Genomic DNA, 22,703 nt, shown 5'->3' with positions numbered 1-22,703 from the left:
CAGGGCACAGAAACGGTCTTGGCTTGCAATTCAGCCTGAATGAGGTGGAAAACTCAGGCTGAAAGACAACTTGCTTCAGACCAGCATTGTCATGTGCATTCTGCCAAAGTCTGCTTAAGATGTCCATTACCAGAGGTGAATGCAAGGTTGGTTTTAGTTAAACCCAACCCCTTAACTTGATCCTGGTTTCCCCCCCACCACTTCCTTGCTGATCAAGGATTGGGGCCTAGTTTGTGTCTCATTCCAGTTCTGCATCTTAAGCAAAAAGGCAGAATAAGTTTTATTAGTTAACTCTGCTGCTTGATACTTCTCAATTGTCATTTTTATTAATTAGACATTTTTCAAAAGATTCATTTATTGTTTTGACTGATTCTTCATTTTGCTCGGCAAGTTATCCATATTTTTTTATTTCAACATTTCTAAAACATTCATGTTTAATATTGTGCCAAAAGCAGGTCTCAGGCAGCTGCTGCTGGTTTTCTTGTTGAAGAGGAACAAAAGGCTCATAAGAGTCTGATTACTTTTTGGAGGGTTGGCGAACGGGGTTATCTTTGCCCCGGTAGAATCAGAAAGCTTTAGAAATGTTCAACACGTCTAATGGCATCTGCGGAGAGAGAAACAGGTCCGTGATCCTTTCTCAAATCGTGGACCTGAAGCATTGACTGTTTCTTTCTCCACAGATACTGCCTGATCTGCTAAGTATTTGCAATATTTCCTATGTTTCAGATTCCCAGCACCTGCAGCACTCAGCCATTATATACTCCATGCTGGGCACTTATAGTGTGGTCAGTTTCAATTTAAAATGAGAAAATATTTATTATTCAATGCAAAGTATAGTATTTCTGTTCATGAAGCCCACATGTGCGAATAGAAATAGCAAATTATTAAAAATGAATTGGTTGGTGCTAATTTACTGGAAGGTTTTGCCATTTTTAAACTGGGAAGTGAAACCAGGAATCATGCACCAATCGAATACTTCACTGATATTCTTGTTTTTACATGGGATTGTTGTTTGCAGTGATTGTGAGATTTAAGTCTTTTGGATATTGCTGTCTGGATATTGCATCGAGCCAGGGCCAGTAGAGTTGGTTACTTAATATAAATGACCAAATTATATGTAGTTGTCTGACAAATCTGTGGTTATAAAGTGTACAATAGTGAAATCTGATGGACTTTGTCAAAGAGGTGTAGAATACAAAAGCTTGGATGTTTTTCAGAACCCAAAATAAAATGCTGCTGTGACTTTGGTTCCCAATCCTGGGCACCAGAAGGGTGTGAAGACATTGTGGAGGGTTCAAGAAGAGGTTCCAGGAATGAAGGATTACAGAGAAACTCAGATTGTTCTCCTCAAATCCAAGAAGCATTAGAAGATTTGTTGGAAGTAAAAACAATTATGAAGGTTTTATGTAGAAAGTATTGAAATTGTTTCCAGTGGCGAAGGAATTGGTAATCAGATGGCCCAGATTTACCTTCATTTAAGTTGATTGGCTAAAGAATCAGAGGTGGCATGCGAAATACGTTTACATAAAGAATGGTTAGGATTTGGAAACGCTCCCTCTTTGATATTGTGTTGGATACAAATTCCAATTCAAGTTCAAAAGGAAATTGGATAAATACTTGGAGAAAGAAAAAAGGGAAAGAATAGTGTCAGAAATGTGGTAGAACTGAATTGATAATTCTTGAAAGAATTGGGACTGACTCAAAGGGCTGTGAGGGCCTCCAACTGTGCTGCACTATTCTACAGGCTCTAAAGCGCATTGCAAAGGCACTCAATGAAAGCTAATTGACAGTTTAAAGGGAGGACACAGGCCCTTAAACAGGTGAAGCACCAGAATCCATGATTTCTCTTCCTTGCTCTGGCATATACACACAAAAAATTAAAACTGCTCTTTTTAGTTCAGGAACAGAATATCCCCAAAAGGCAACAAGATCCTTCTTTAAATATACAGACTGGGCTCCCAGTAATGCAGCTGGAGCCTGCAATACTAACGTGAGGCCTGAGTTGGGAAGTCATTTTGACCTCCTCTTTTGACCAAATCAAATAGAAGTAGGAGCTGGTGTTAGGAAAGGCCCATGAAGGTAAAATTATTTCTTTTAGTAATATTTGGAAAGAGTATGACTACTTCACTGAGTACCATGTGGGTGACAAGTATCCCATCTAATTTGTATCTGTCTTTCAACCCTTGCCCACGATGTTGCACTGACTGCATGCCTTAATGCTAGAGAGTATTTCATTGGGTATATAGCAGTAGGTTCTAACAGGTAGCTCGTCTCATCAGGTTTAGGTAGATCACTGGTGCTTAGCATGTAGAAGAGACTTGGGATAAAAATATTCTGTGCAGGCTGGATGCTCAAACTGCATCAATCCAGCCCTCTTAAAATCACCAATGTAGTACCTTCCGCATAGCATAAAAAACACAATGTGGTGAGCATGTCACAAACAGCAAATTAAGCACACATCTTGATTTATAAATGAACTGTTGGATCATTTTTAAAATTGGGACCAAGTTCCTCTTTAAAGTGCCTTTTCATCAAGTTTTTTTAAAATTCATGTGTTTTAAAATATGCTGCACTTTTATCCTTGCGTATCGTCCTTAATGAAGAGATTGGTTTGTTCTTTTTCTTACAGCATCGGCTAGGACGAGACTCCCAACGAGGATCAGACAACATCTCCAACAAGTCATCAGACAGTGACGTGAGTGACGTGTCTGCTGTGTCAAGGACGAGCAGTGCTTCGCGAATGAGCAGTACAAGTTACATGTCTGTGCAATCTGAGCATCCTCGGACAACCAGGAAGATCAGGTGAGACCCAGTGACCGTGACAGATTACACTCAACGCAGTTCTATGGGCTCTGTGTCAAATTGAAATAGTTCGATTTGGCGAGACAGGGCATTCTTTTTTTATATGAGATATCTTTTATGTTCAGTTTGCTGCACAGCATTGACATTTCAAACTTGTAAAGATCCCAACATAATAACATCATTGCTTGGTGTTAAGGTTAGGGTAGATGACAAAGCTGCTAACTGTGCCTAGGCTTATACATCCTGCTAAGGCAAGATGGGTCATAGCACACAATAGAAGAAACCTCAGCTGTTTCAATTGACAAAAATCCTCCAAACTGCTAAAAGGTTAGCATATACTTTCCTGTAATAGATACATCAGTGTCTGACATCTGAAAAGCAAATATGGGAAATTCAGAAATGCACAGCAGATTTAATCAACAATGAAAAGAGAAAAGTTCAAATTAATGTCTCAGGTATATGTTTGTTGTGCCAATTGAACCTCTTTCCTCAAGAAATGAAACAATTGTTTTCTCTTTATCAGAGACTGAAAGATATGCTCTATATTTCCACTATTTTCTGTTTCACCCCTTTAGATGATAATCATCAAACTTTGTTGAATCAAACTAGCCTTGCCAACAAGTTTTCATCAGGAAAACATACAAAATAAATTGTGAAGGAGAACATTTTTGCATAAAGTGCTTGATGTATTATTCTGAAGAGACATAAAGACCTTTATTAGTTCCAAAAGCTTTCTGCTGGCTGAAGTAAAATGTTGACTGATTTGCACATAGCCTAACACAGCACTTCCTCATTTCCCACCAACCCTATGGTTACTTATTAACCTGCTCAAATGACATATTTCTGTCTAAAGCATAAGGGCCAGTTTTTGCTGATGCCTCTGCTTCATCTGACCAATGGACCTGTGCTATAAGCCTTCCCTGAGAAACACTTGTGAAAACATATGGAAAAAGCTAGAATGGGAAGAACTACTGAAAAACTGTGGAGAGTAATTATTCTTCTGAAGGAGCATATGAGGTTTTACAGTGGAAACATCAGATAAACCAACAACATAAGAAGGGATTCATTTTAAATTCAATAATAATGCCTCCCCAAACTTGATACAATCTATCTATATTATAATTCACAATTATAGTAAATATTAAGTAGGTTGTGGGAAAAGAAGTTCAAAACAGCTCATAAGCACCCCCCCCAATCCTTCCTCAATGTACATTATGGTAGATGTGCAACTCCTTTCCTAAAGGACTGTGAATCAGTGAATAATCCTTCCACTTCTACTTACTGGTCAGTAGTTGCTCCCTGAACTGCGCAAGGTTCAGTGGCCATGTGCAATTATTTCTAATAATTCTTCTTCAAAAAATGTTCTAGCTTGCCCTTCACAAAAGCACACACAAGTGAAAAAAAATGGGCCCAAAGCAAAACTAGAAATTGAAAGTCAGTGGGGTAAAGTTTCATCTGAGCCATGGAAGCAGTCACCTACCAGAGCATATTGCCTGCCTATCACTCATTTGAAGGATACAGATCAGTTGCTTCCTACAATGGGAGTGAGATCAATTAATTCAGAACTTTGCCTTCACATGGATCAAATTAAAATTAAAATCTTTCATTTAAAAGTTTGTATAAATGAAAAATGAACCAGTTGAGGTTTCAAATACAGCATTTCAAATGCCAGTCAATATTGGTTTCTATTTTGTATATTTGTGTGTAACTCCACATGTTTTCATTGCACTGCAATTTTACAAAGTGCTTAGACCTGGCGTAAGAATTACAGCAGTGACTGTATTTTAGAATCAGTCACTTATATTTAAATTGGTGTTTGGATTTTATACTTGTCAATGTTTCTTCTTGTTAGTTTTCTGTTTATTGGTTATTTCCATTCTTCTCAATGTGCTTGGCAATCTCTTATTCCTTTAATTCAAACTAACCTCATTTTGTTTTTCTTTTTGCATGCTTTCATTACTTTTGTGTTGAGGCCAACAGGAGGTCAAAAGCATTAGAAGAAAAGAAAGAAGGAGGGGAAGAAGGGGAGGAGGAAGAGGCTGAGTTGGAGGCAGAGGCTGAGTTGGAGGCAGAGGTAGAGGAAGAAGAGGGGGGAAAGGAAGAAGGGGAGAGGGAAGAAATAACTCAGAATGAGGAAAAAGAGGAAAATCAGGACTTGGGTGAAGAAGACAAGCCAAAGGAAGAAGAATGTGAGCCAGAGGAATGTGAGCAAAAAGATTATGAGGAAGAGCAATGTGAGCCAGAGGAATGTGAGCCGAAGGATTATGAGGAAGAGGAATGTGAGCCAGAGGAATGTGAGCAAAAGGATTATGAGGAAGAGGAATGTGAGCCAGAGGAATGTGAGGAAGAGACAGAAACAAGGCAAAGGAAAAAAGAGGATTTACAAAGGAGCTCCTCTGAAAATGATGTCAGGTAAAATTTACCCAATCCTTCTGATATAGATAGATACTCTAATAGTTAGTCCTCAAAGGATCCCCTCTCTTCCTATGTGTGAACCTAGAAAGTTCCTTTCTCTGTGTGGTAGTTAGGTATTTAATGTAGTGACAAGCTCCCTTTGCCCTTTGAGTCTTTGCTTAGAGTCTTCCTTGCTTAGAGTCACATGTAGCAGTTGATATTTGATATTCAAGTATTACCCCCTCTGAAAATGAGGTGATTACTAAAGTTTTGAATAATCATTTTGTTTAATATCCTGTTGCTGAAGATCATGGAGCAGTCCAGAGATTAGTTTTATAAACCAGTTCATTTGCAGAAATATCACCAAATCTTAAACATGTACTTCAATATATTTTGTGTCTGAAATTTCAGCATAAATCAAGAAGACATCCTTTCCACTCTTACCATTGTATTTTTAAGCTACCTTAGAGCATGGTTTTCTTATCAACAAGGAGAACTGTTAGTGTTTGAAATGGCTGCTTGAAATAGATGATTGACTGATTGACATTAGGAAGTACGTAACCCAAAGTGATTTGCTTCCTGATTTCAAATTATCATTGTAAACTGATTGCTTGCTAGAAACTGCTCACATTCATAGCAGGGGACCTGTCTTCTGCAAGGTAAAGAAACCTGTCTAGACAAATGGGGTTGAATTTTACCATCCCTCCCACCATGGGTGGGACACAGACCATGCAAAGCTTTATAAAACTTGACAAATAAATAAACTTCAGATGTCCTTTAGCTCTAGTGCATAAAATCTAGCCTGTTGTATCAACCTTTGTGATAGGTATTCTATGCACAATTGTTGGATTGATATAAAATGACCAAATGAATATGCAGCAGGAACTCTTGTGTTTCCATCAAAACCTATTGTATAGACTTCTGACAGTCTTTTTAAACTAAAATTCTCAGTTGCTCCTTGAAACCGATGATTGGTCTTATTCTAGAAGCCCTGCAGTCCTGTGGTCATGGTGCTGTTATGATGATGTAAAGTAACTTACCAATATCCATTGTACATGTAAGAAGGGGTGGACTTTGGGTTGGGATAGAGCATTTTCGTCCAGTTTTGAAGTTTGCATGGCATTAAATTATATTGATTTCAGTAGTAAAATGTTTATTTTTTCTTTAACCTACCAAATATGTGGTTACAATGCTGTGAAATGCGTCAACTACAGCCCATAATTTGCTATTAATATGAGTTTTAGTCCTAATAATATAATACTGTCATAGACATACGAGTTATGTACACGGGGGGCCACGATTAGTCTTTTCTGGCCATAGTACCTTCCTCTGTGAGGCACCTTTGCTGTAGTATAGATCAGATCCAATTTAGAGTATTATCTTGGTTTCACTGGTAGCAGCTTTCTCTCTAGGTAAGAAGATTCTGGATTCGAGTCTCAATTCAGGTTCATACTGAGTGTGTGTTGCATTTTGGAGGTACGGCCTTTAGGTGACACATTCCGCCAAGGCACCATCTGGTTGTCATGTAGTTCAGGTGGACTACAGCGATGCCAAGAAGAAGAGTTGGTATCATTCCCAGAATTTCTCCCTCCAGCAAAGCTATCCATTATCCTGTGGATAAGGTGCAGTCTAAGAACAAATCATTTCTCTGCTATATGTTCAAGGAACTACATGTTTATAGAACCATAGAACACTACAGCACAGAAACAGGCCTTTTGGCCCTTCTTGGTGGTGCCGAAGCATTTTTCTGCCTAATCCCGCTGACCTGCATCTGGACCATATCCCTCCACACCCCTCTCATCCATGTACCTGTCTAAGTTTTTCTTAAATGTTAAAAGTGAACCTGCATTTACCACTTCACCTGGCAGCTCATTCCACACTCCCGCCACTCTCTGTGTGAAGAACACCACGCCCCCCCCCCCCACATTCCCTTTAAACTTTTCCCCCTTCACCCTTAACCCATGTCCTCTTGTTTTTTTTCTCCTCTAGCCTCAGTGGAAAAAGCCTGCTTGCATTCACTCTATCTACACCCATCATAATGTTATACACCTCTATCAAATCTCCTCTCATTCTTCTACGCTCCAGGGAATAAAGTCCTAACCTATTCAACCTTTCTCTGTAACTCAGTTTCTCAAGTGCCAGCAATATCCTTGTAAACCTTCTCTGCATTCTTTCAATCTTATTAATATCCTTCCTGTAATTAGTGACCAAAACTGCACACAATACTCTAAACTCGGCCTCACCAATGTCTAATGCAACCTCGCCATAACATTCCAACTCTTATACTCAATACTTTGGTTTAAAAAGGGCAATGTATCAAAAGCACTCTGTATGACCCTATCTACCTGTGACACCACTTTTAGGGAATTGTGTATGTGTATTCCCAGATCCCTCTGTTCTACTACTCTCTTCAGTGTCCTACCATTTACCTTGTATGTTTTACCTTGGTTTGTCCTTCCAAAATGCAATACCTCACACTGATCTGAATTAAACTCCATCTACCATTTTTCAGTCCATTTTTCTAGCTGGTCCAAATCCCTCTGCAAGCTTTCAAAACCTTCCTCACTGTCCACTACACCTCCAATCCTTGTATCACCAGCAAATTTGCTGATCCAATTTACCACATTATCGTCCAGATCATTGATATAGATGACAAACAACAATGGACCCAGCACTGATCCCTGTGGCACACCACTAGTCACAGGCCTCCACTCAGAGAAGCAATGCTCCACTGCCCCTCACTGGCTTCTTCCATTGAGCCAATGTCTAATCCAGTTTACTACCTCTCCATGTATACCTCGCGACTGAACTTTCCTAACTAACCTCTCATGCAGGACCTTGTCAAAGGCCTTACTGAAGTCCATATAATTGGTTGGGAACATAGAAACAGGAGTAGGCCTTGAGCCAGTTCCACCATTTTGTGCTTTTTATACAGGTGGATCATTAATCTTTATATATCATTATTACATCCCACATGATCATAAAATTGTACAGGTAGAAGATCCATTCTGCTAGTGTACCTGTGCATTCAGGAATGGACACAAAGCTAATTCCCAGATAAGAGGTGGGTGCTCCAGTGCTTGAGATGAGTGCAGCATTGGACTGAGTATGGCACCAAAGAGCCCACTGGCAAAGCTGAAATCAGAAGGTACAAGGGAAAGCACTCCAGTGGCTGAGGTAATAGTGACACTAAGTGAACTGTTCCTGATTCTCAGTGACTAGTCAACACACCCACAGGACATCACTTGGAGTTTGAAACTCAGTCACCTTCAAACTGCCTCAAAAAGGACTTTCCCTCTCTCTTTAGGTCAGGATGGGGACTGGGCACCGATGATTCCATGGTGTTTATCCATGCTCCAGGATGGGAGGGCTCTAGAGCCAAGGATACAGTCTCAGAATAAGAGCTACCATTTAGAGAAGGAATTTCTTCTCTCTGAGGGTGGTGAATATTTGGAATTCTGTACCGCAGAGGCAGCAGAAGGCAGCTCACACCACCTTCTCGAGGGCTATTAGGGATGGACAATAAATGCTAGTCTAGCCAGCAACTCCCACATCCCATGAAATGTTTCCCTTAAAAGTGAAAATCTGGGCCAGTATTTCCACTTGTGGGAAAATCCAAAACTGGATATTTTCAGGATTGATATCAATTAATCTAATAGGAAAAGAAGGTGAAATGACTTCACTGAGTGACCAGAACGTGGAACTCTCTGCCGTATGAAGTTATGAAGGCAAATTGCTTGGGTTTTTTCAAAAGAAAACTATATGATTACATGAGGTCAAAATAAATAAAAGGTTTCTTGAAATACTGAGAAAGAATCATAGTATCTTAGATACTTGCAGTGTGGAATGAGGCCATTTGGCCCGTTGTGTGTGTGGGCTGAGTAGTAGCCATCCAGCATAATCCCACTTTTTCGACCTTGGTCTGTAGCCTGTAGGTCACTTCATTTCAAATGCATATATATCCAAGTACTTTTTCAATGTTTTGAGGCGTTCTATCTTTATAAACGTCCATGCAGTCAGTTCCAGGTCTCCATCATCCTTCAGGTGATCCCCTCCGAACTTCCTACCTCTTACTCTAAATCTATGCCCTTGGTTATGGATCACTCAACCAAGGGAAATCCAGCCTCCTTGTCTATTCTATCCAAATCATTCATAATTTTATACACTTCAAGATGATGAGGTGAAATAGTTGGAATGGGAGGGGACTGTGTGCAGTATAAACACCGGCACATACTATTTGTGCTGAATAACTAGTGTGCTGTATAGTTCATGTATTTATTTCTCTTGTTTCTGATGTGGTTGGAATTCTAAACACAGTAAGAAGTCTCACAACGCCAGGTTAAAGTCCAACAGGTTTATTTGCTGGCAAAAGCCACTAGCTTTTGGAGCGCTGCTCCTTCGTCAGGTAAGTGGGAGTTCAGTTCACAAACAGGACATATAAAGACACAAACTCAATTTACAAAATAATGGTTGGAATGTGAGACTTTACAGGCAATCAGGTCTTAAAGACAATGTGAATGGAGAGAGCGTTAAACACAGGGTAAAGAGACGAGTATCGGCTCCAGACAGGACAGTTAGTGAGATTTTGCAAGCCCAGGAAAGTTGTGGAGGTTGCAGACAGTGTGACCCAAGATCCCGGTTGAGGCCGACCTCGTGTGTGTGGAACTCGGCTATCAGTTTCTGCTCAGCGACTCTGTGTTGTGTGTTGTGAAGGCCGCCTTGGAGAACGCTTACCCGAAGATCAAAGGCCGAATGCCCATGACCGCTGAAGTGTTCCCGACAGGAAGAGAACAGTCTTGCCGGGTGATTGTCAAATGGTATTCGTTCATCCGTTGCCGTTGTGTCCACAAGGTCTCCCCAGTATACCATGCCTCGGGACATCCTTTCCTGCAGCGTATCAGGTAGACAACGTTGGCTGAGTTGCAAGAGTACTTACCTTGTACCTGGTGGATGGTGTTCTCCGTGTCAATGATCTGGCATGTCTTGCAGAGGTTGCAGTTACAGGGTTGTGTGGTGTCGTGCTCACTGTTCTCCTGAAGGCTGAGTAGTTTGCTGCGGACAGTGATCTGTTTGAGGTTGTGCGGTTGTTTGAAGGCAAGAAGTGGGGGTGTGGAGATGGCCTTGGCGAGATGTTCATCTTCATCAATGACATGTTGAAGGGATACAGTGGACAGAGACCCTTCATCATCCAGTACTTCCCCAGAGCAGAGAAGCTATGACATCTTCTCCAAAGCCTTCAACATATCATTGATGAAGATGAACATCTCACCAACGCCATCCCCGCAACTCCCGCTTCTTGCCTTCAAACAAAGGCACAACCTCAAACAGACCATTATTCGCAACAAGCTACCCAGCCTTCTGGAGAACAGTGACCACGACACCACACAACCTTACCACAGCAACCTCGGCAAGATGTACCGGATCATCAACACGGATGCCATCATCTCATGTGAGAACACCATCTACCAGGTACACAATACATACTCTTGCAACTCAGCCAATGTTGTCTACCTGATACGCTGCAGGAAAGGATGTCCCGAGGCATTGTATATTGGGAAGATCGTGCAGACACTACAACGGATGAATGAACATCGTTTGATAATCACCAGGCAAGACTGTTCTCTTCCTGTTGGGGAACACTTCAGTGGTCACGGCGTTTGGCCTCCGATCTTCAGATAAGCGTTCTCCAAGGCGGCCTTCACAACATACGACAGCACAGAGTCGCTGAGCAGAAACTGATAGCCAAGTTCTGCACACATGAGGACGGCTTCAACTGGGATCTTTGGTTCATGTCACACTACCTGTAACCCCCCACGACTTGCCTGGGCTTGCAAAATCTCACTAACTGTCCTGTGTGGAGACAAAACATGTCTCTTTAACTTGTGCTTCACACTCTCTCCACTCACGTTGTCTGTATCTTTAAGACTTGATTACCTGTAAAGACTCACATTTCAACCATTATTTTGTAAATTGAGTTTGTGTCTTTATATGCCGTGTTTATGAACAGAACTCCCACTTACCTGACGAAGGAGCAGTGCTCAGAAAGCGAGTGGCTTTTGCTACCAAATAAACCTGTTGGGGTTTAACCTGGTGTGCGACTTTTTACTGTGTTTACCCCAGTCCAACGCCAGCATCTCCACATCATGGAATTCTAAAACCAGGGTTTAAAATGAATTTAATGTAACATCCACCTTCACCCCTCCAATTTTCACTCATGTTCATTTTCTTTGTTAAAAGTAGTGAAAACAAGAACGTCAGGCTCTAGATAGGAACATTGTGTTCCTGCTGTTGTTTATCTTGATTCCAATCTACAGCCCTATTTTAGTTACATAATCTGACCAATGGGAAGATAAAAATAGTAGTGATTTTATTTTTGTCCAAATATCTGTACAATATCTAATATACGTATTATTCTTCATGAAGCCCAATTATTTTTTAAATTCTCTGCATTATATATTTTATTAAACTCCAAATATCATTCACAGTAAATATTAAGTCAGGTTGTCAGTTCTGCTTGGACATATTCCTGAAGACTGTCACAAGACTTCACCTCCACTCAGTCAAACAGCACTTTTGTTTCTATTTCCAATATTTTTACAACCACTATACAGAAATGTTCAAAGACAATGAAATAAAAACATTTTCAAGCCAAGTATCCACTGACACCATTGTATCAACTTAGTATAGGTTAGAGGTAGTGCTGAATGTATGCCAAAACCATTCTGCTTCAGACCCAGACTTAGCCTTAGTCTAAGAAACTGAAGAAAGTGTGATGAGACTGGCTTGACATCAGTGCAGCATTTGACCAAGTATGGCGTTGAGGAACCTGAGAAAAATTAAAATCAATGGGAATCAGGGTGAAAACATTCCACAGATTGGAGCCCTGATGAGCACAAAAGAAGATGATTGTGCTTCCTTTAACAGAAGGAAAATTGATTTTATTAAAATCAGATATGATTTAGCCAGAGTGGACTTGGAGCAGACACTTGTTTCAATGAGATCACCTCTCATTCTTCTAAACTTCAATGAGTAGAGTTTGAACTGTTTAACCTTTCCTCATAAGACAACCCCTTCGTACCGGGGATCATCTGAACAGACCATCTCTGAGCTGTCTCCAATAAAATAATATCTTTCCTTATATAAGGAGACTCAAATTGTTCACAGTACTCCAGACGTGGTCTCATCAGTACCTTGTACTGTTGCAGCATGACTTCCCTACTCATATACTCTAAACCCCTTGAAATGAGCCAACCTTCCATTGGCCTTCCTCATTACCTGCTGTACCTAGTATGCTAGCTTTCTATTTTTCATGCACGAGTACTACCAAGTCCCTTTGCAGTTTCTACTATTTTCCCTATTTAAATAATATTGTTCTTTTGTTCTCCCTTTCAAAATGAACAACTTCACATTTTCCCACATACTCCCATTTCCCAGCTTTTTGCCCACTTACTCTTTGTGAATTGTTAGTATCCATCTCGCAACTCGCATTTCCATCTATTTTTGAATCATCTACAAATTTGGTTACAGTTTTTTTCACTTTCTTTCTCCAAGTCACTAATATATATTGTAAACAGTTATGGACCCAGCATGGATGATCCCTGTGGTTACTGTTTGCCAACCTGAAAAAGAACCATTATTCCCACTCACTGTTTCCTGTCCATTAACAAGTTCTCTTTTATCCGTGCCAACATACTGCCTCCAACACCATGGGCTTTTATCTCAGGATCCAACTTTTGTGAGGTATCTTGTTGAATGCCATCTGGAAGTCCAAATACAACACATCTACAGGTTCCCCTCTATCCACTCTGGTTGAGATTTCTTCGAAAAACTCCAATGAATTGGCCAGACATGGTTTCCCTTTCATGAAGCCATGCTGACTCTGCTTTGTATAAAATTGTGAGGGGCGTAGATGTACTAGATAGGAAGAAATTTTTCCTATTTGTGGAGCGATCAATGACCAGGAGGCATAGATTTAAGGTAAGGGGCAAGAGGTTTAAAGGGGATGTGAGGAAAAACCTTTTCATCCAAATGGTGGCAACAGGAGTCTGGCAGAAAGGGTGGTGGAGGCAGCGACCCTCACAACATTTAATTGTTTAGATTTGCACTTGCAATGCCAAGGTGTTGGGCCAAGTACTGGAAAATGTGACTAAAATAGTTAGGTGGTTGTTTTTGACTGGCACAACATAATGGGCCGAAGGGTCTTTTCTGTGCTGTAAGAACATAAGAACATAAGAAACAGGAGCAGGAGTAGGTCATCTAGCCCTTCAAGCCTGCCCCGCCATTCAGTAAGATCATGGCTGATCTGAAAGTGGTTCAGTTCCACTTACCCGCCTGCTCCCCATAACCCTTAACTTCCTTCTCGATCAGAAATCTATCTACCTATGATTTAAACATATTCAACGAGGTAGATACAGAAGGCATTGCAGCACGTGATGATCATTTTGCATGAAGCCTACTCTTTCTTGAATGAGGTGATGAAGAAGAAGCCGTTGAAGCACTGAGTGATCTGTGGGAGGATGAGGTCTCAAAGATTGGTCCATCTTTCCAGTTAACGATGCACCATATGAAGTCTCTGATGCCTTTGTTGAGGAGTCAACCTTGTTTCTAACAGCTGAGCAGTACTGAGATCTTTATTCCATGGAATGTACCACCATAATACTGAGACTATCTGTGGTTTTCCATGAAGAATTTCCCAAAGAGAATGCCTTGCCTGATTCCATGACAACACCATAGAGAATCACATTGCCAAAGAGATGGTAACATCTATTTTTAGAGGTGAAAGTCAATTGAAGCCTATACTTCAGTCCCAGCTGAAAATCTTCTTCCCTCTGGAACTGTATGCCAGGACAAGCTGTAGCAGAATCTTTAGCACTCTTAAATCCTGTACTGCAAACTTGTCTCTGAATTAGTCTGCAAAAAAAATTGTCTTCATTTCGTCATTGAGATTCATACCATGACGTACAATAGTCTTGTTTCCATATCGTCAGCAATTCTTCACATTGCCCAGAGTGGAACAACCTTACTCAAAGAAAGTTTGACTCTTTTAACACTGCCGACAGAAAGTAGACATTCCTTCTGAAATACCATTGGGAAATTATCTCTTTTCCAGAAAGATTTACTGGATTAATATCAATTTTTTTTACCTTCATCATCCACATTCATTGGAATCTCAGATCCTTAATATCTTTTCTGCCTTTGATGCAGCTATGAATGATACGACTGGGTGACTCTTTAATGGAGTCGATGATCATTTGTAGTCTGGGTGTTTCACAATAGATTCGTCAGAGTCTTGATTTCTCCTCTTCTCGTCCCAGAGTCCAAAGGTTGATGCCCCTCAGCCTTCTCTCTTAGATCAGTCTGAACAAATCACTCATTGTCCTTGCAGTTCAGTTATCCTGAAACCTTCACTCTACTTGCTAAATATGTGCAAAACTGAAGATGATATGCTCCAAGATAAAAGCCCACGTATTTCCAAGACATCTTCCCTAAAAGCCAGACCATGGGAAATAGAATACCCCAGGTCTGTGACTTGGAGAGGGGGAAGAATAGGAGTGGAATTGGGAAGAATCTGCAGTCGGAAAAAGAGAATTATAGAAATGCAAAATCAATAATTAAAGATGTAAGTGGTGATCTTACTGGCTCGTCATGCCAGCCGATCAGTGTGGAGAGTTAGTAAGATGGCTAAAAAGGCAAAAAACTGGGTTTGCACCTGGTTTCTCACTTCTCGTGAAGATGTCAGCACCATGAAGCTGACATAATCAGCCTCATAGCCGGCAAGGGTGCAAAGCTGATTTTAATATGTAAATCTGATTTAAATATTATTAGTGAGCCTGGGACATAATTGTCTAAGCAGACTTGCCTTAATGGCCTCCCCGGTAGAAGTCCTCATCGGCAAGGATCACATATACAATCGGGGAAGCAGGGATGCAATTAGGAGGGGTGTGTGGTGCAATGACTGGGGAGTGACAATCTCTCGATGCACTACATACTATTGTAAATAATATTTTGGGAGATCAGGCATGTGAGGAATAGCATCTTCTAGCAGACATCAGCTGGCTTCCTGGCATGAACTGATTCCGTCTACTTAGCCTACTGGTGAGAACAAACTTTGCTTCATTGTTTTCTCTAAGTGTGAAAAGATTTGAATTTTTCTCTCACGGAGAAAATGGGTCTGAAACTCTCCTGTATTCATGTTCGTTCGGCACTTAGAATGTTTTTGCTAAGATCGCCCCCATAATTCCACATTGTTAAAAAGTAGCTATCATCTTTGTGGGGAGGTGTAGTGTAAAGGTTTAACAGAATGGATATACTAATCTATGACTTGGTTGACGATGTATTACTGACATCAGTCAATCATGTGTTATACCAGACCGAGGGGTTGTAATGCATCCATGATCAAAAGCATCATGCTGACTCTGTAACCTGTTTAGGTATCATACTAATAAACAAGTGTTAATAAGACTAGAGCATGACTACAGGCTATCCAATAACCAGGAACCATGCCTAGAGTTCACAGATCAGAAGGACCATCCAAAACAACTGGGGCTAAAACTTTGAGCCTATTTTTTGGCTTCGGGTTCATGTCTTCTGACCTGGTCACATCCATTAAAGTGGAGCATCACAGAAATTTGAAGCTGCCTCCTCATTTACCACTGATTGTAGCACTGAGCTGAGCAGCTCCTGTGCTGAACACTCCACAGCCTTTGGGGAAACCACACTTTGTCCCAAAACTCTACTAACCATGAGGCACCCCATTAAATACAATAAGGCTCTATGTGCCAAAAATACAAAGTCCTTTAAATTAAGAAAGTAAAGCCCTTTCAAATCTTCAGTTGAAGGCTAATTGATAAAATCTCCAGGCTTCTTGGGCTGACTAGTTTCATTTGCATTCAGTTCATTTACTGGAGGAGAAAAACTAAAATAATGCTACATAAGGAATAGTTGTATAGTGTAAAATTAACCCTGAAACCATCTTGTTGGTTTATTTAAATTTATTTATATTTTGCTCCTTGCCTAATTATTTTACCTCTTTGCCCAACATTACAGAATGTTTAACACCTTTATTCTTTTGACTCCATGTTCTCAAAATCCATTTTGGGAATGAAGATTTTAAAATACAAAAACAATTTTCATTGGCTGAAAATCAGCAGTATAATATCTAGTTAGATTATATGTCTAGATTAGCTATCTATAATATCTAATATCTACTTCCAGCAATTAAAAAGTTCATATTTGGAAGATGTTTTGTTATATTTAGTAACCTTTTGGATTTTCATTTTCTGATGTACCTGTTTTGGCAATGAGTTTTGTAATCAATAATTTTTAAACAAGTATATCAATCCCACTGTTGAATTTGTCAAAGGAAGATAAAAATGCATTTGTTTCACAGTGAATTTGTCAAATAATGAAGAGATTCTCCTTAATTAATTTTATTTCTTTTTCAATTATTTAATTATTAAATTTACAATGACTTGAAATCATTCTGTAATATCTTATAGAGCTAGGCAAAGATATGGGACCCAATATTTATGTCTGCTGTAGAGATGGCAAACCCAGCAAACAAAGATCATGCCAAATTTGGGGACAGAACATCGTCAGAAATATTTTTCTTCCATTCTCTTCCAACAGGTTGCTAAATTGCATGGCTTGGGCAATGTCTCTTAAGAGGGAGTAAGATACTGATCATGGCTTGGTTGTGGGGTGGCAGAGGGAAAGGAGACAGAGAATACTTGTAAAGTAAAGAGCTTTAGGTTGAGTAGTGTGGGGTTGAGGACACGGATCAGAGTGAGGTGAAAGAAGAGAGGTGCGGTCAAAGGCATTCTTGAGGGGTCAGCATGAGCACTCCCCCTGACCTACAAAGAATGCTGTAAAAAACACAACTTCTAGAGTTTGTAGGTCCAGTCTCAATCTTGTTGACAGGTTTTCTGAATCTTAGAGAACTAGGGTAGCAATTGTTAACATTTAAATAAAGCTCCCAAATACATTCTGGAAACAGATTTAAATATATTAATGAAGTGTTCCACTTGGGAAAATAAATGGCCAGTTGGAGATCCAGTCCCTGTGTAAAAATTCTAACCTATCACCCATCATGACATGGAGAGAATGTTTCCACTAATAGGAAAAACTGGAACCAGAGGGCACAATCTCAGACTAAAGGAGCGATCCTTTAAAACAGAGATGAGGAGGAATTTCTTCAGCCAGAGAGTGGTGAATCTGTGGAACTCTTTGCCACAGAAAGTTGTGGAGGCCAGGTCATTGAGCGTCTTCAAGACAGAGATAGGTTCTTGATTAATAAGGGGATCAGGGGTTACGGGGAAAAAGCAGGAGAATGGAGGTAAGAAACATATCAGCCATGATTGAATGGCAGAGCAGACTCAATGGGCCAAGTGGCCTAATTCTGCTCCTATGTCTTATGAGTGATTTTAATAGTGAGTCCATATTTCCCTCGTCAGAGGGTTTTAATTATTCATCCTGTCAGTACTAAGCTGCGTAAGCCTTGTTCTTTTTGTTTTACTGACTCTTGCACAATGTGTGATTGAGCTGCATGAGTCCCATTTACAGTTGTCATGGAAACAATCACTCTAATTGATATGGATGTCCTAAGACTTGAGCGAACTAGGCTTGGAAATGAAAAGACACCATTTCTCGTTGAAACATTTCTCGATAACTCACAGCCGTGTGACAAGATAGATTCTAGCTCCAGGCTGATTGCATGGTTTCGTCACAATTCTTTCACCAGCTGCTGTGTGCATGCTCTTTATGTATACATTCTAAAAAAACAATTCCTGTGACTGGGGTCTTATTGTAGTTTAACACATAGTTGAGAATGGTGTAAAGCTGTGATATATTTATCTGGATCAGAAAAGGGGGGCGGTGTTTTTGATGTCCCCACTGGGTGTGTTTTGAAGGTTTGTAAAATAGTGGGAGTGCCCAGCCTACTACCTTCCCATCCACCTCCAAACTCAACTCTATAGTATGGGGATGGTGGGGCGCTGATAAGCCGGTAACAAAATTATCAGCCTGCAAGCCACGCTTGATTAAACAATCCAGAGTCAATTAGGCTCATAATCAAGCCAATTGATCCTGATAATATGCTGTCCACGCTGTGAAATGTTTGGTCTGGGAAGGAGTGGGCAACCTGATCTTTAAAAATAAGTTGTTCAAAGAGCAGGAAGGAAGTCAGGTCCGCTCTTTGGGGCCGCTTTTTGCTGTGCAGTTCCCTTAAGAGCGAACCTTCCTTCTTACCTGCCCATAGCCTTAAACCCCCTCCCTGACATACCCAAACCTTCACTGTCCACGACGTAACCGCTGTGGGGATCCAATCACCTTCTTCTCTTGCAATCCCAGAAGCTGCCATTGATGCACTCTTGGTACTGCTTGGATTGTTGGAACTCACTAGGGTTTAGAAGAATGAGATGAGATCAGATTGAAACATATAAAATTCTAATAGCACCAAGGGATGTTTTCCCTTGTTAGGGAATATAGAACCAGGGCACACAAATGCAAGGTGCAGCGTAGACCATTTAGGACTGAGATGAGAAAAAGTTTCAGAGAGAATCAGAGAAACCCTACAGTGCAGAAAGAGGCCATTTGGTCTATCGAGACTGCACCGACCACAATCCCCCTCAGGCCCTACCCCCATATCCCTACACATTTACCTGCTAATCCCTCTTAAGACACTAAGGGGCAATTTTAGCATGGCCAATCAACCTAACCAGCACATCTTTGGACTGTGGGAGAAAACCGGAGCACCCAGAGGAAACCCACACAGACGCGAGGAGAACGTGCAAACTCCACACAGATAGTGACCCAAGCCAGAATCAAACCCAGGTCCCTGGAGCTGTGAAGTAGCAGTGCTAACCACTGTGCTACCGTGCCACTCCCATTGTGCTACCGTGCCACCCAGTACCTTTCTTCGTTCACAGAGTACTGAACCTGTGGAATCCTCTACAATAGGAGGTAGTGGAGGCCACGTCAGAGAAGGTATTCAAGAAAGAGATAGATTTTAATGGTTTCAAGGGGTACTCAAGAGCACAAGAAAGAAGCAGAAGTGGACCACCAGACCCTTCAAGCCAGCCCCATCATTCAGTACAATCATGGCTGATCTATGCCAGCTTCAATTACTTCTCTGTATCATTTCGCCATCGTGCTCCATTCCTCAATCTATCAAATATTACATCCTCAAAGAGTTCAAGCAAGTTTGTCAAACATGATTTACTTTTCGTAACACCATATTGACCAGGTTTGATTTTATTCGGCTTTCCTAAATGATTAGCTATTTGCTTGTTGATTATTGACTCCAATGTCTTGCCAATAATATATGTTAAATTGACTGGGTCATAGTTCCCTGCCTTCTGTCTTTCTCCCCTTTTGAACAAGGGTGACACATTGGCTGTTTTCCAACTTCTAGTGCCTTCCTGGAATTTAGTGAGTTACGAAAAATTTCAACCAATGGGTCCTCTATCTCTGCAGCCACTTCCATTAAAACCCTAGCATACAGTTCATCAGATCCTAGTGACTTGTCCATCTTTAGCCCCTTAAGTTTCTCTAACACTTCATCCCTTGTGGTTGGGATTTTTATAAGCCCTTGCCATGTTATTTGGAAAAAGCCCATCTGATACTTTAGGATTATTTCCACTGTGAAAACTGAGGCAAAATTTATTTGGCATATCTGCCATTTCTTTGTTTGCTGTCATCAATTCACCTGTCACGCATCTACCTTAGCCACCCACTTCCTTTTAATATTTCCAAGAACCTCTTACTGTATGAATGTTGCCTCTTTCTCTTGGAATCCCTCTTTTTGATTGGGATAAATTTCTGAGCGTTTTGGACCAGCTGTTTGAATATCTGTCACTACTCATCTACTGACCTGTATCTTGGCTTGTTTACCCAGTTTACCTTAGTTAGCTCCTCCCTCATACCATTATAATTGCCCTTATTTAAGTTGATGACACTGGCATTCACCCTCAAACTGTATCTCGATTTCTATCATATTGTGACCACTACCCCGAGGGGATCCTTAACTACAAGGCCCCTTATTTATCCTTCATTACACAAAACCAAGTCTCAAATAGCCCGTTCCTGTGTAGGTTCCACAACTGCTCTAAAAAAGCAATCCCTGTTGCACTCCACAAATTATTCTTCTACGCTAACTTCGCCAAATAGGTTTGTCCAATCAATATGCAGGTTAAAATCTCCCATGATAATTGCAGTTCCCTTCAAATATGCCCTTCACAGTTCCCCATTTAAGCTTGACTTCTTGAGAGGTTACGTTTTGGAGGTCTATTGACTACTCCTACCCTTGCCTTCCTCTTCATGATTTCAAGCCAAACCAACTTTACATCACTATCTATTGCCTTTATATCACAATTCAGAACTGCTTTGAAACCTTCCTTAATTAACTAAGCTCCCCTATCTCCTTTCCCCTTTGGTCTGTTGTTTTGGAACATTGTATGCCCTAGCACGCAGTCCTGGTCACCCAGCAACCATATTTCTGTAATAGTGAATATGTCATACTTGTATGTAGCAATCTGTGCTTTCAGCTCATCTATCTTGTTGCAAATGCTTTGTGCATTCAGATAAAGTACATTTAGCTTTTTCTTTCAGTTTATAATTCTGGATTTGCTCTGTTTTGCATAGTTTGATTTACGTTTCCTGCCCTGGCCTGTTACACTATGATAGCTAGATTTCCCCTCACTATCCTGTTCCACTGCTCTCTCATATACCTATGTTTCTTTAAAGCTTCCATTCTTGGAACCCTTCCCCTCTTCTAGTCTAGTGCTCTTGTATGAGTACTTGGTGTAAAATAATGTTCATATGACCTGTTGTTACCTGTAGTTTTCTGTTGACACTCAGACTCATCACTAACTTCACTCCTACCTTTAACTTTGGCTTCCCAACTTTCCAAGCAACTGAAACTTCGCCCCCGCCCCCACCTTTGGTTTAAAGTCCTGTCTACTTCCCTAGTTATATGGTCCCCAAGTACACTGGGCCCAGCGTGGTTCAGATGTAGGTTATCCCAATGGTACAGCCCCCACTTTCCCCAGTACTGATGCCAATCCCACACCAGTCTTTGAACCACATATTCATCATTCTAATTTCATGTACTCTTTGCCAACTTGCATGTGGCTCAGGTAATAATCCAGAGATTATAACTTCTGTCTGTAAGGTTAACTAAAATTATTTGACTCAACTAACCATAATTCAGCGAATTTTGTTTTAGCTTTGCACACAGAGGAAAATATGTGCCTCAATATCTGGCATATTCAGTCCATTTCATGTGAATCTATATCACTCTTGGTTAGCATTTGGGGAGAGAGAAACAGAGTTAACGTTGTGGCCAACGTTCTGTTAGTAGAAATGAAAGGTCACAGGAGGAGTCACTGGTGGAGAGGAGGAGGAGGAAAGATGCCATGTATCCTTGGGGGTCCTTAAGTAGATTTGATTTTGATTTGATTTGACTTAATGTTACATGTATTAACATACAGTGAAAAGTATTGTTTCTTACGTGCTATACAGACAAAGCATTCCGTTCACAAAGAAGGAAACGAGAGTGCAGAATGTAGTGTTACAGTCATAGCTAATCAAAAGTCTGACGTCAGCAGGGAAGAAGCTGTTCTTGAGTCGGTTGGTACATGACCTCAGACTTTTGTATTTTTTCCCAACAGAAGAAAGTGGAAGAGAGAATGTCCGGAGTGCGCGGGTTCCTTAATTATGCTGGCTGCTTTGTCGGGAAGTGTAGATTGAGTCAATGGATGGGAGGCTGGTTTGTGTGATGAATTGGGCTACATTCATCACCTTTTGTAATTCCTTGCGGTCTTGGGCAGAGCAGGAGCCATACCAAGCTGCGATATAACCAGAAAGAATGCTTTCTGTGGTGCATCTGTAAAAGTTGGTGAGAGTCGTGGCTGACATGCCAAATTTCCTTAGTCTTCTGAGAAAGTAGACATGTTGGTCGGCTTTCTTAACTATAGTCTCAGCATGGCGGGGACAAGGATAGGTTGTTGGTGATCTGAACACCTAAAAACCTGAAGCTCTCGATCCTTTCTACTTCGTCCCCGTTGATATAGACAGGGGCATGTTCTCCTTTATGCTTCCTGAAGTCAATGACAATCTCCTTTGTTTTGTTGACATTGAGGGAGAGATTATTGTTGCTGCACAGTTCACCAGATTCTCTATCTCATTCCTGTACTCTCTCTTGTCATTGTTTGAGAGCCGACCCACTACGGTGATGTCATCAGCAAACTTGAAAATCGAATTGGAGGGGAATTTGGCCACACAGTCATAGGTGTACAAGGAGTATAGTAGGGGGCTGAGAACACAGCCTTGTAGTGCACTGGTGTTGAGGATGATGGAGGGAGTGCTGTCGCCTATCCTTACTGATTGTGGTCTGTGAGTTAGAAGTTCGGGATCTAGTCACAGAGGGATGTGCCGAAGCCCAGGCCACAGAGTTTGGAGATGAGTTTCATGGGAATAATGGTATTTAAAGGCTGAGCTGTAGTCAATAA

General features: G+C 40.8%; 1 protein-coding gene across 22 annotated transcripts in view; it reads left to right on the top strand.

Annotated features, from left to right (window-relative positions):
* The window catches only part of rims2a (regulating synaptic membrane exocytosis 2a), a 1,020,455-nt gene that overhangs the window by 841,611 nt on the left and 156,141 nt on the right, over positions 1–22,703 (top strand). For all 22 annotated transcript variants that reach the window (XM_080193752.1, XM_080193745.1, XM_080193738.1 and 19 more), the window contains 2 exons: positions 2,630–2,802; positions 4,783–5,214. In XM_080193752.1, the coding sequence (XP_080049878.1) occupies positions 2,630–2,802; positions 4,783–5,214 (605 nt within the window). The remainder of the gene's footprint in view (positions 1–2,629; positions 2,803–4,782; positions 5,215–22,703) is intronic.

Source organism: Carcharhinus amblyrhynchos, chromosome 8, assembly GCF_965287045.1.
Source record: "Carcharhinus amblyrhynchos chromosome 8, sCarAmb.v2.hapA, whole genome shotgun sequence".
NCBI classification, from domain to species: domain Eukaryota; kingdom Metazoa; phylum Chordata; class Chondrichthyes; order Carcharhiniformes; family Carcharhinidae; genus Carcharhinus; species Carcharhinus amblyrhynchos.
The sequence above is the reverse complement of the archived record's forward strand: the minus strand, read 5'-3'. Positions and strand labels throughout refer to the sequence as shown.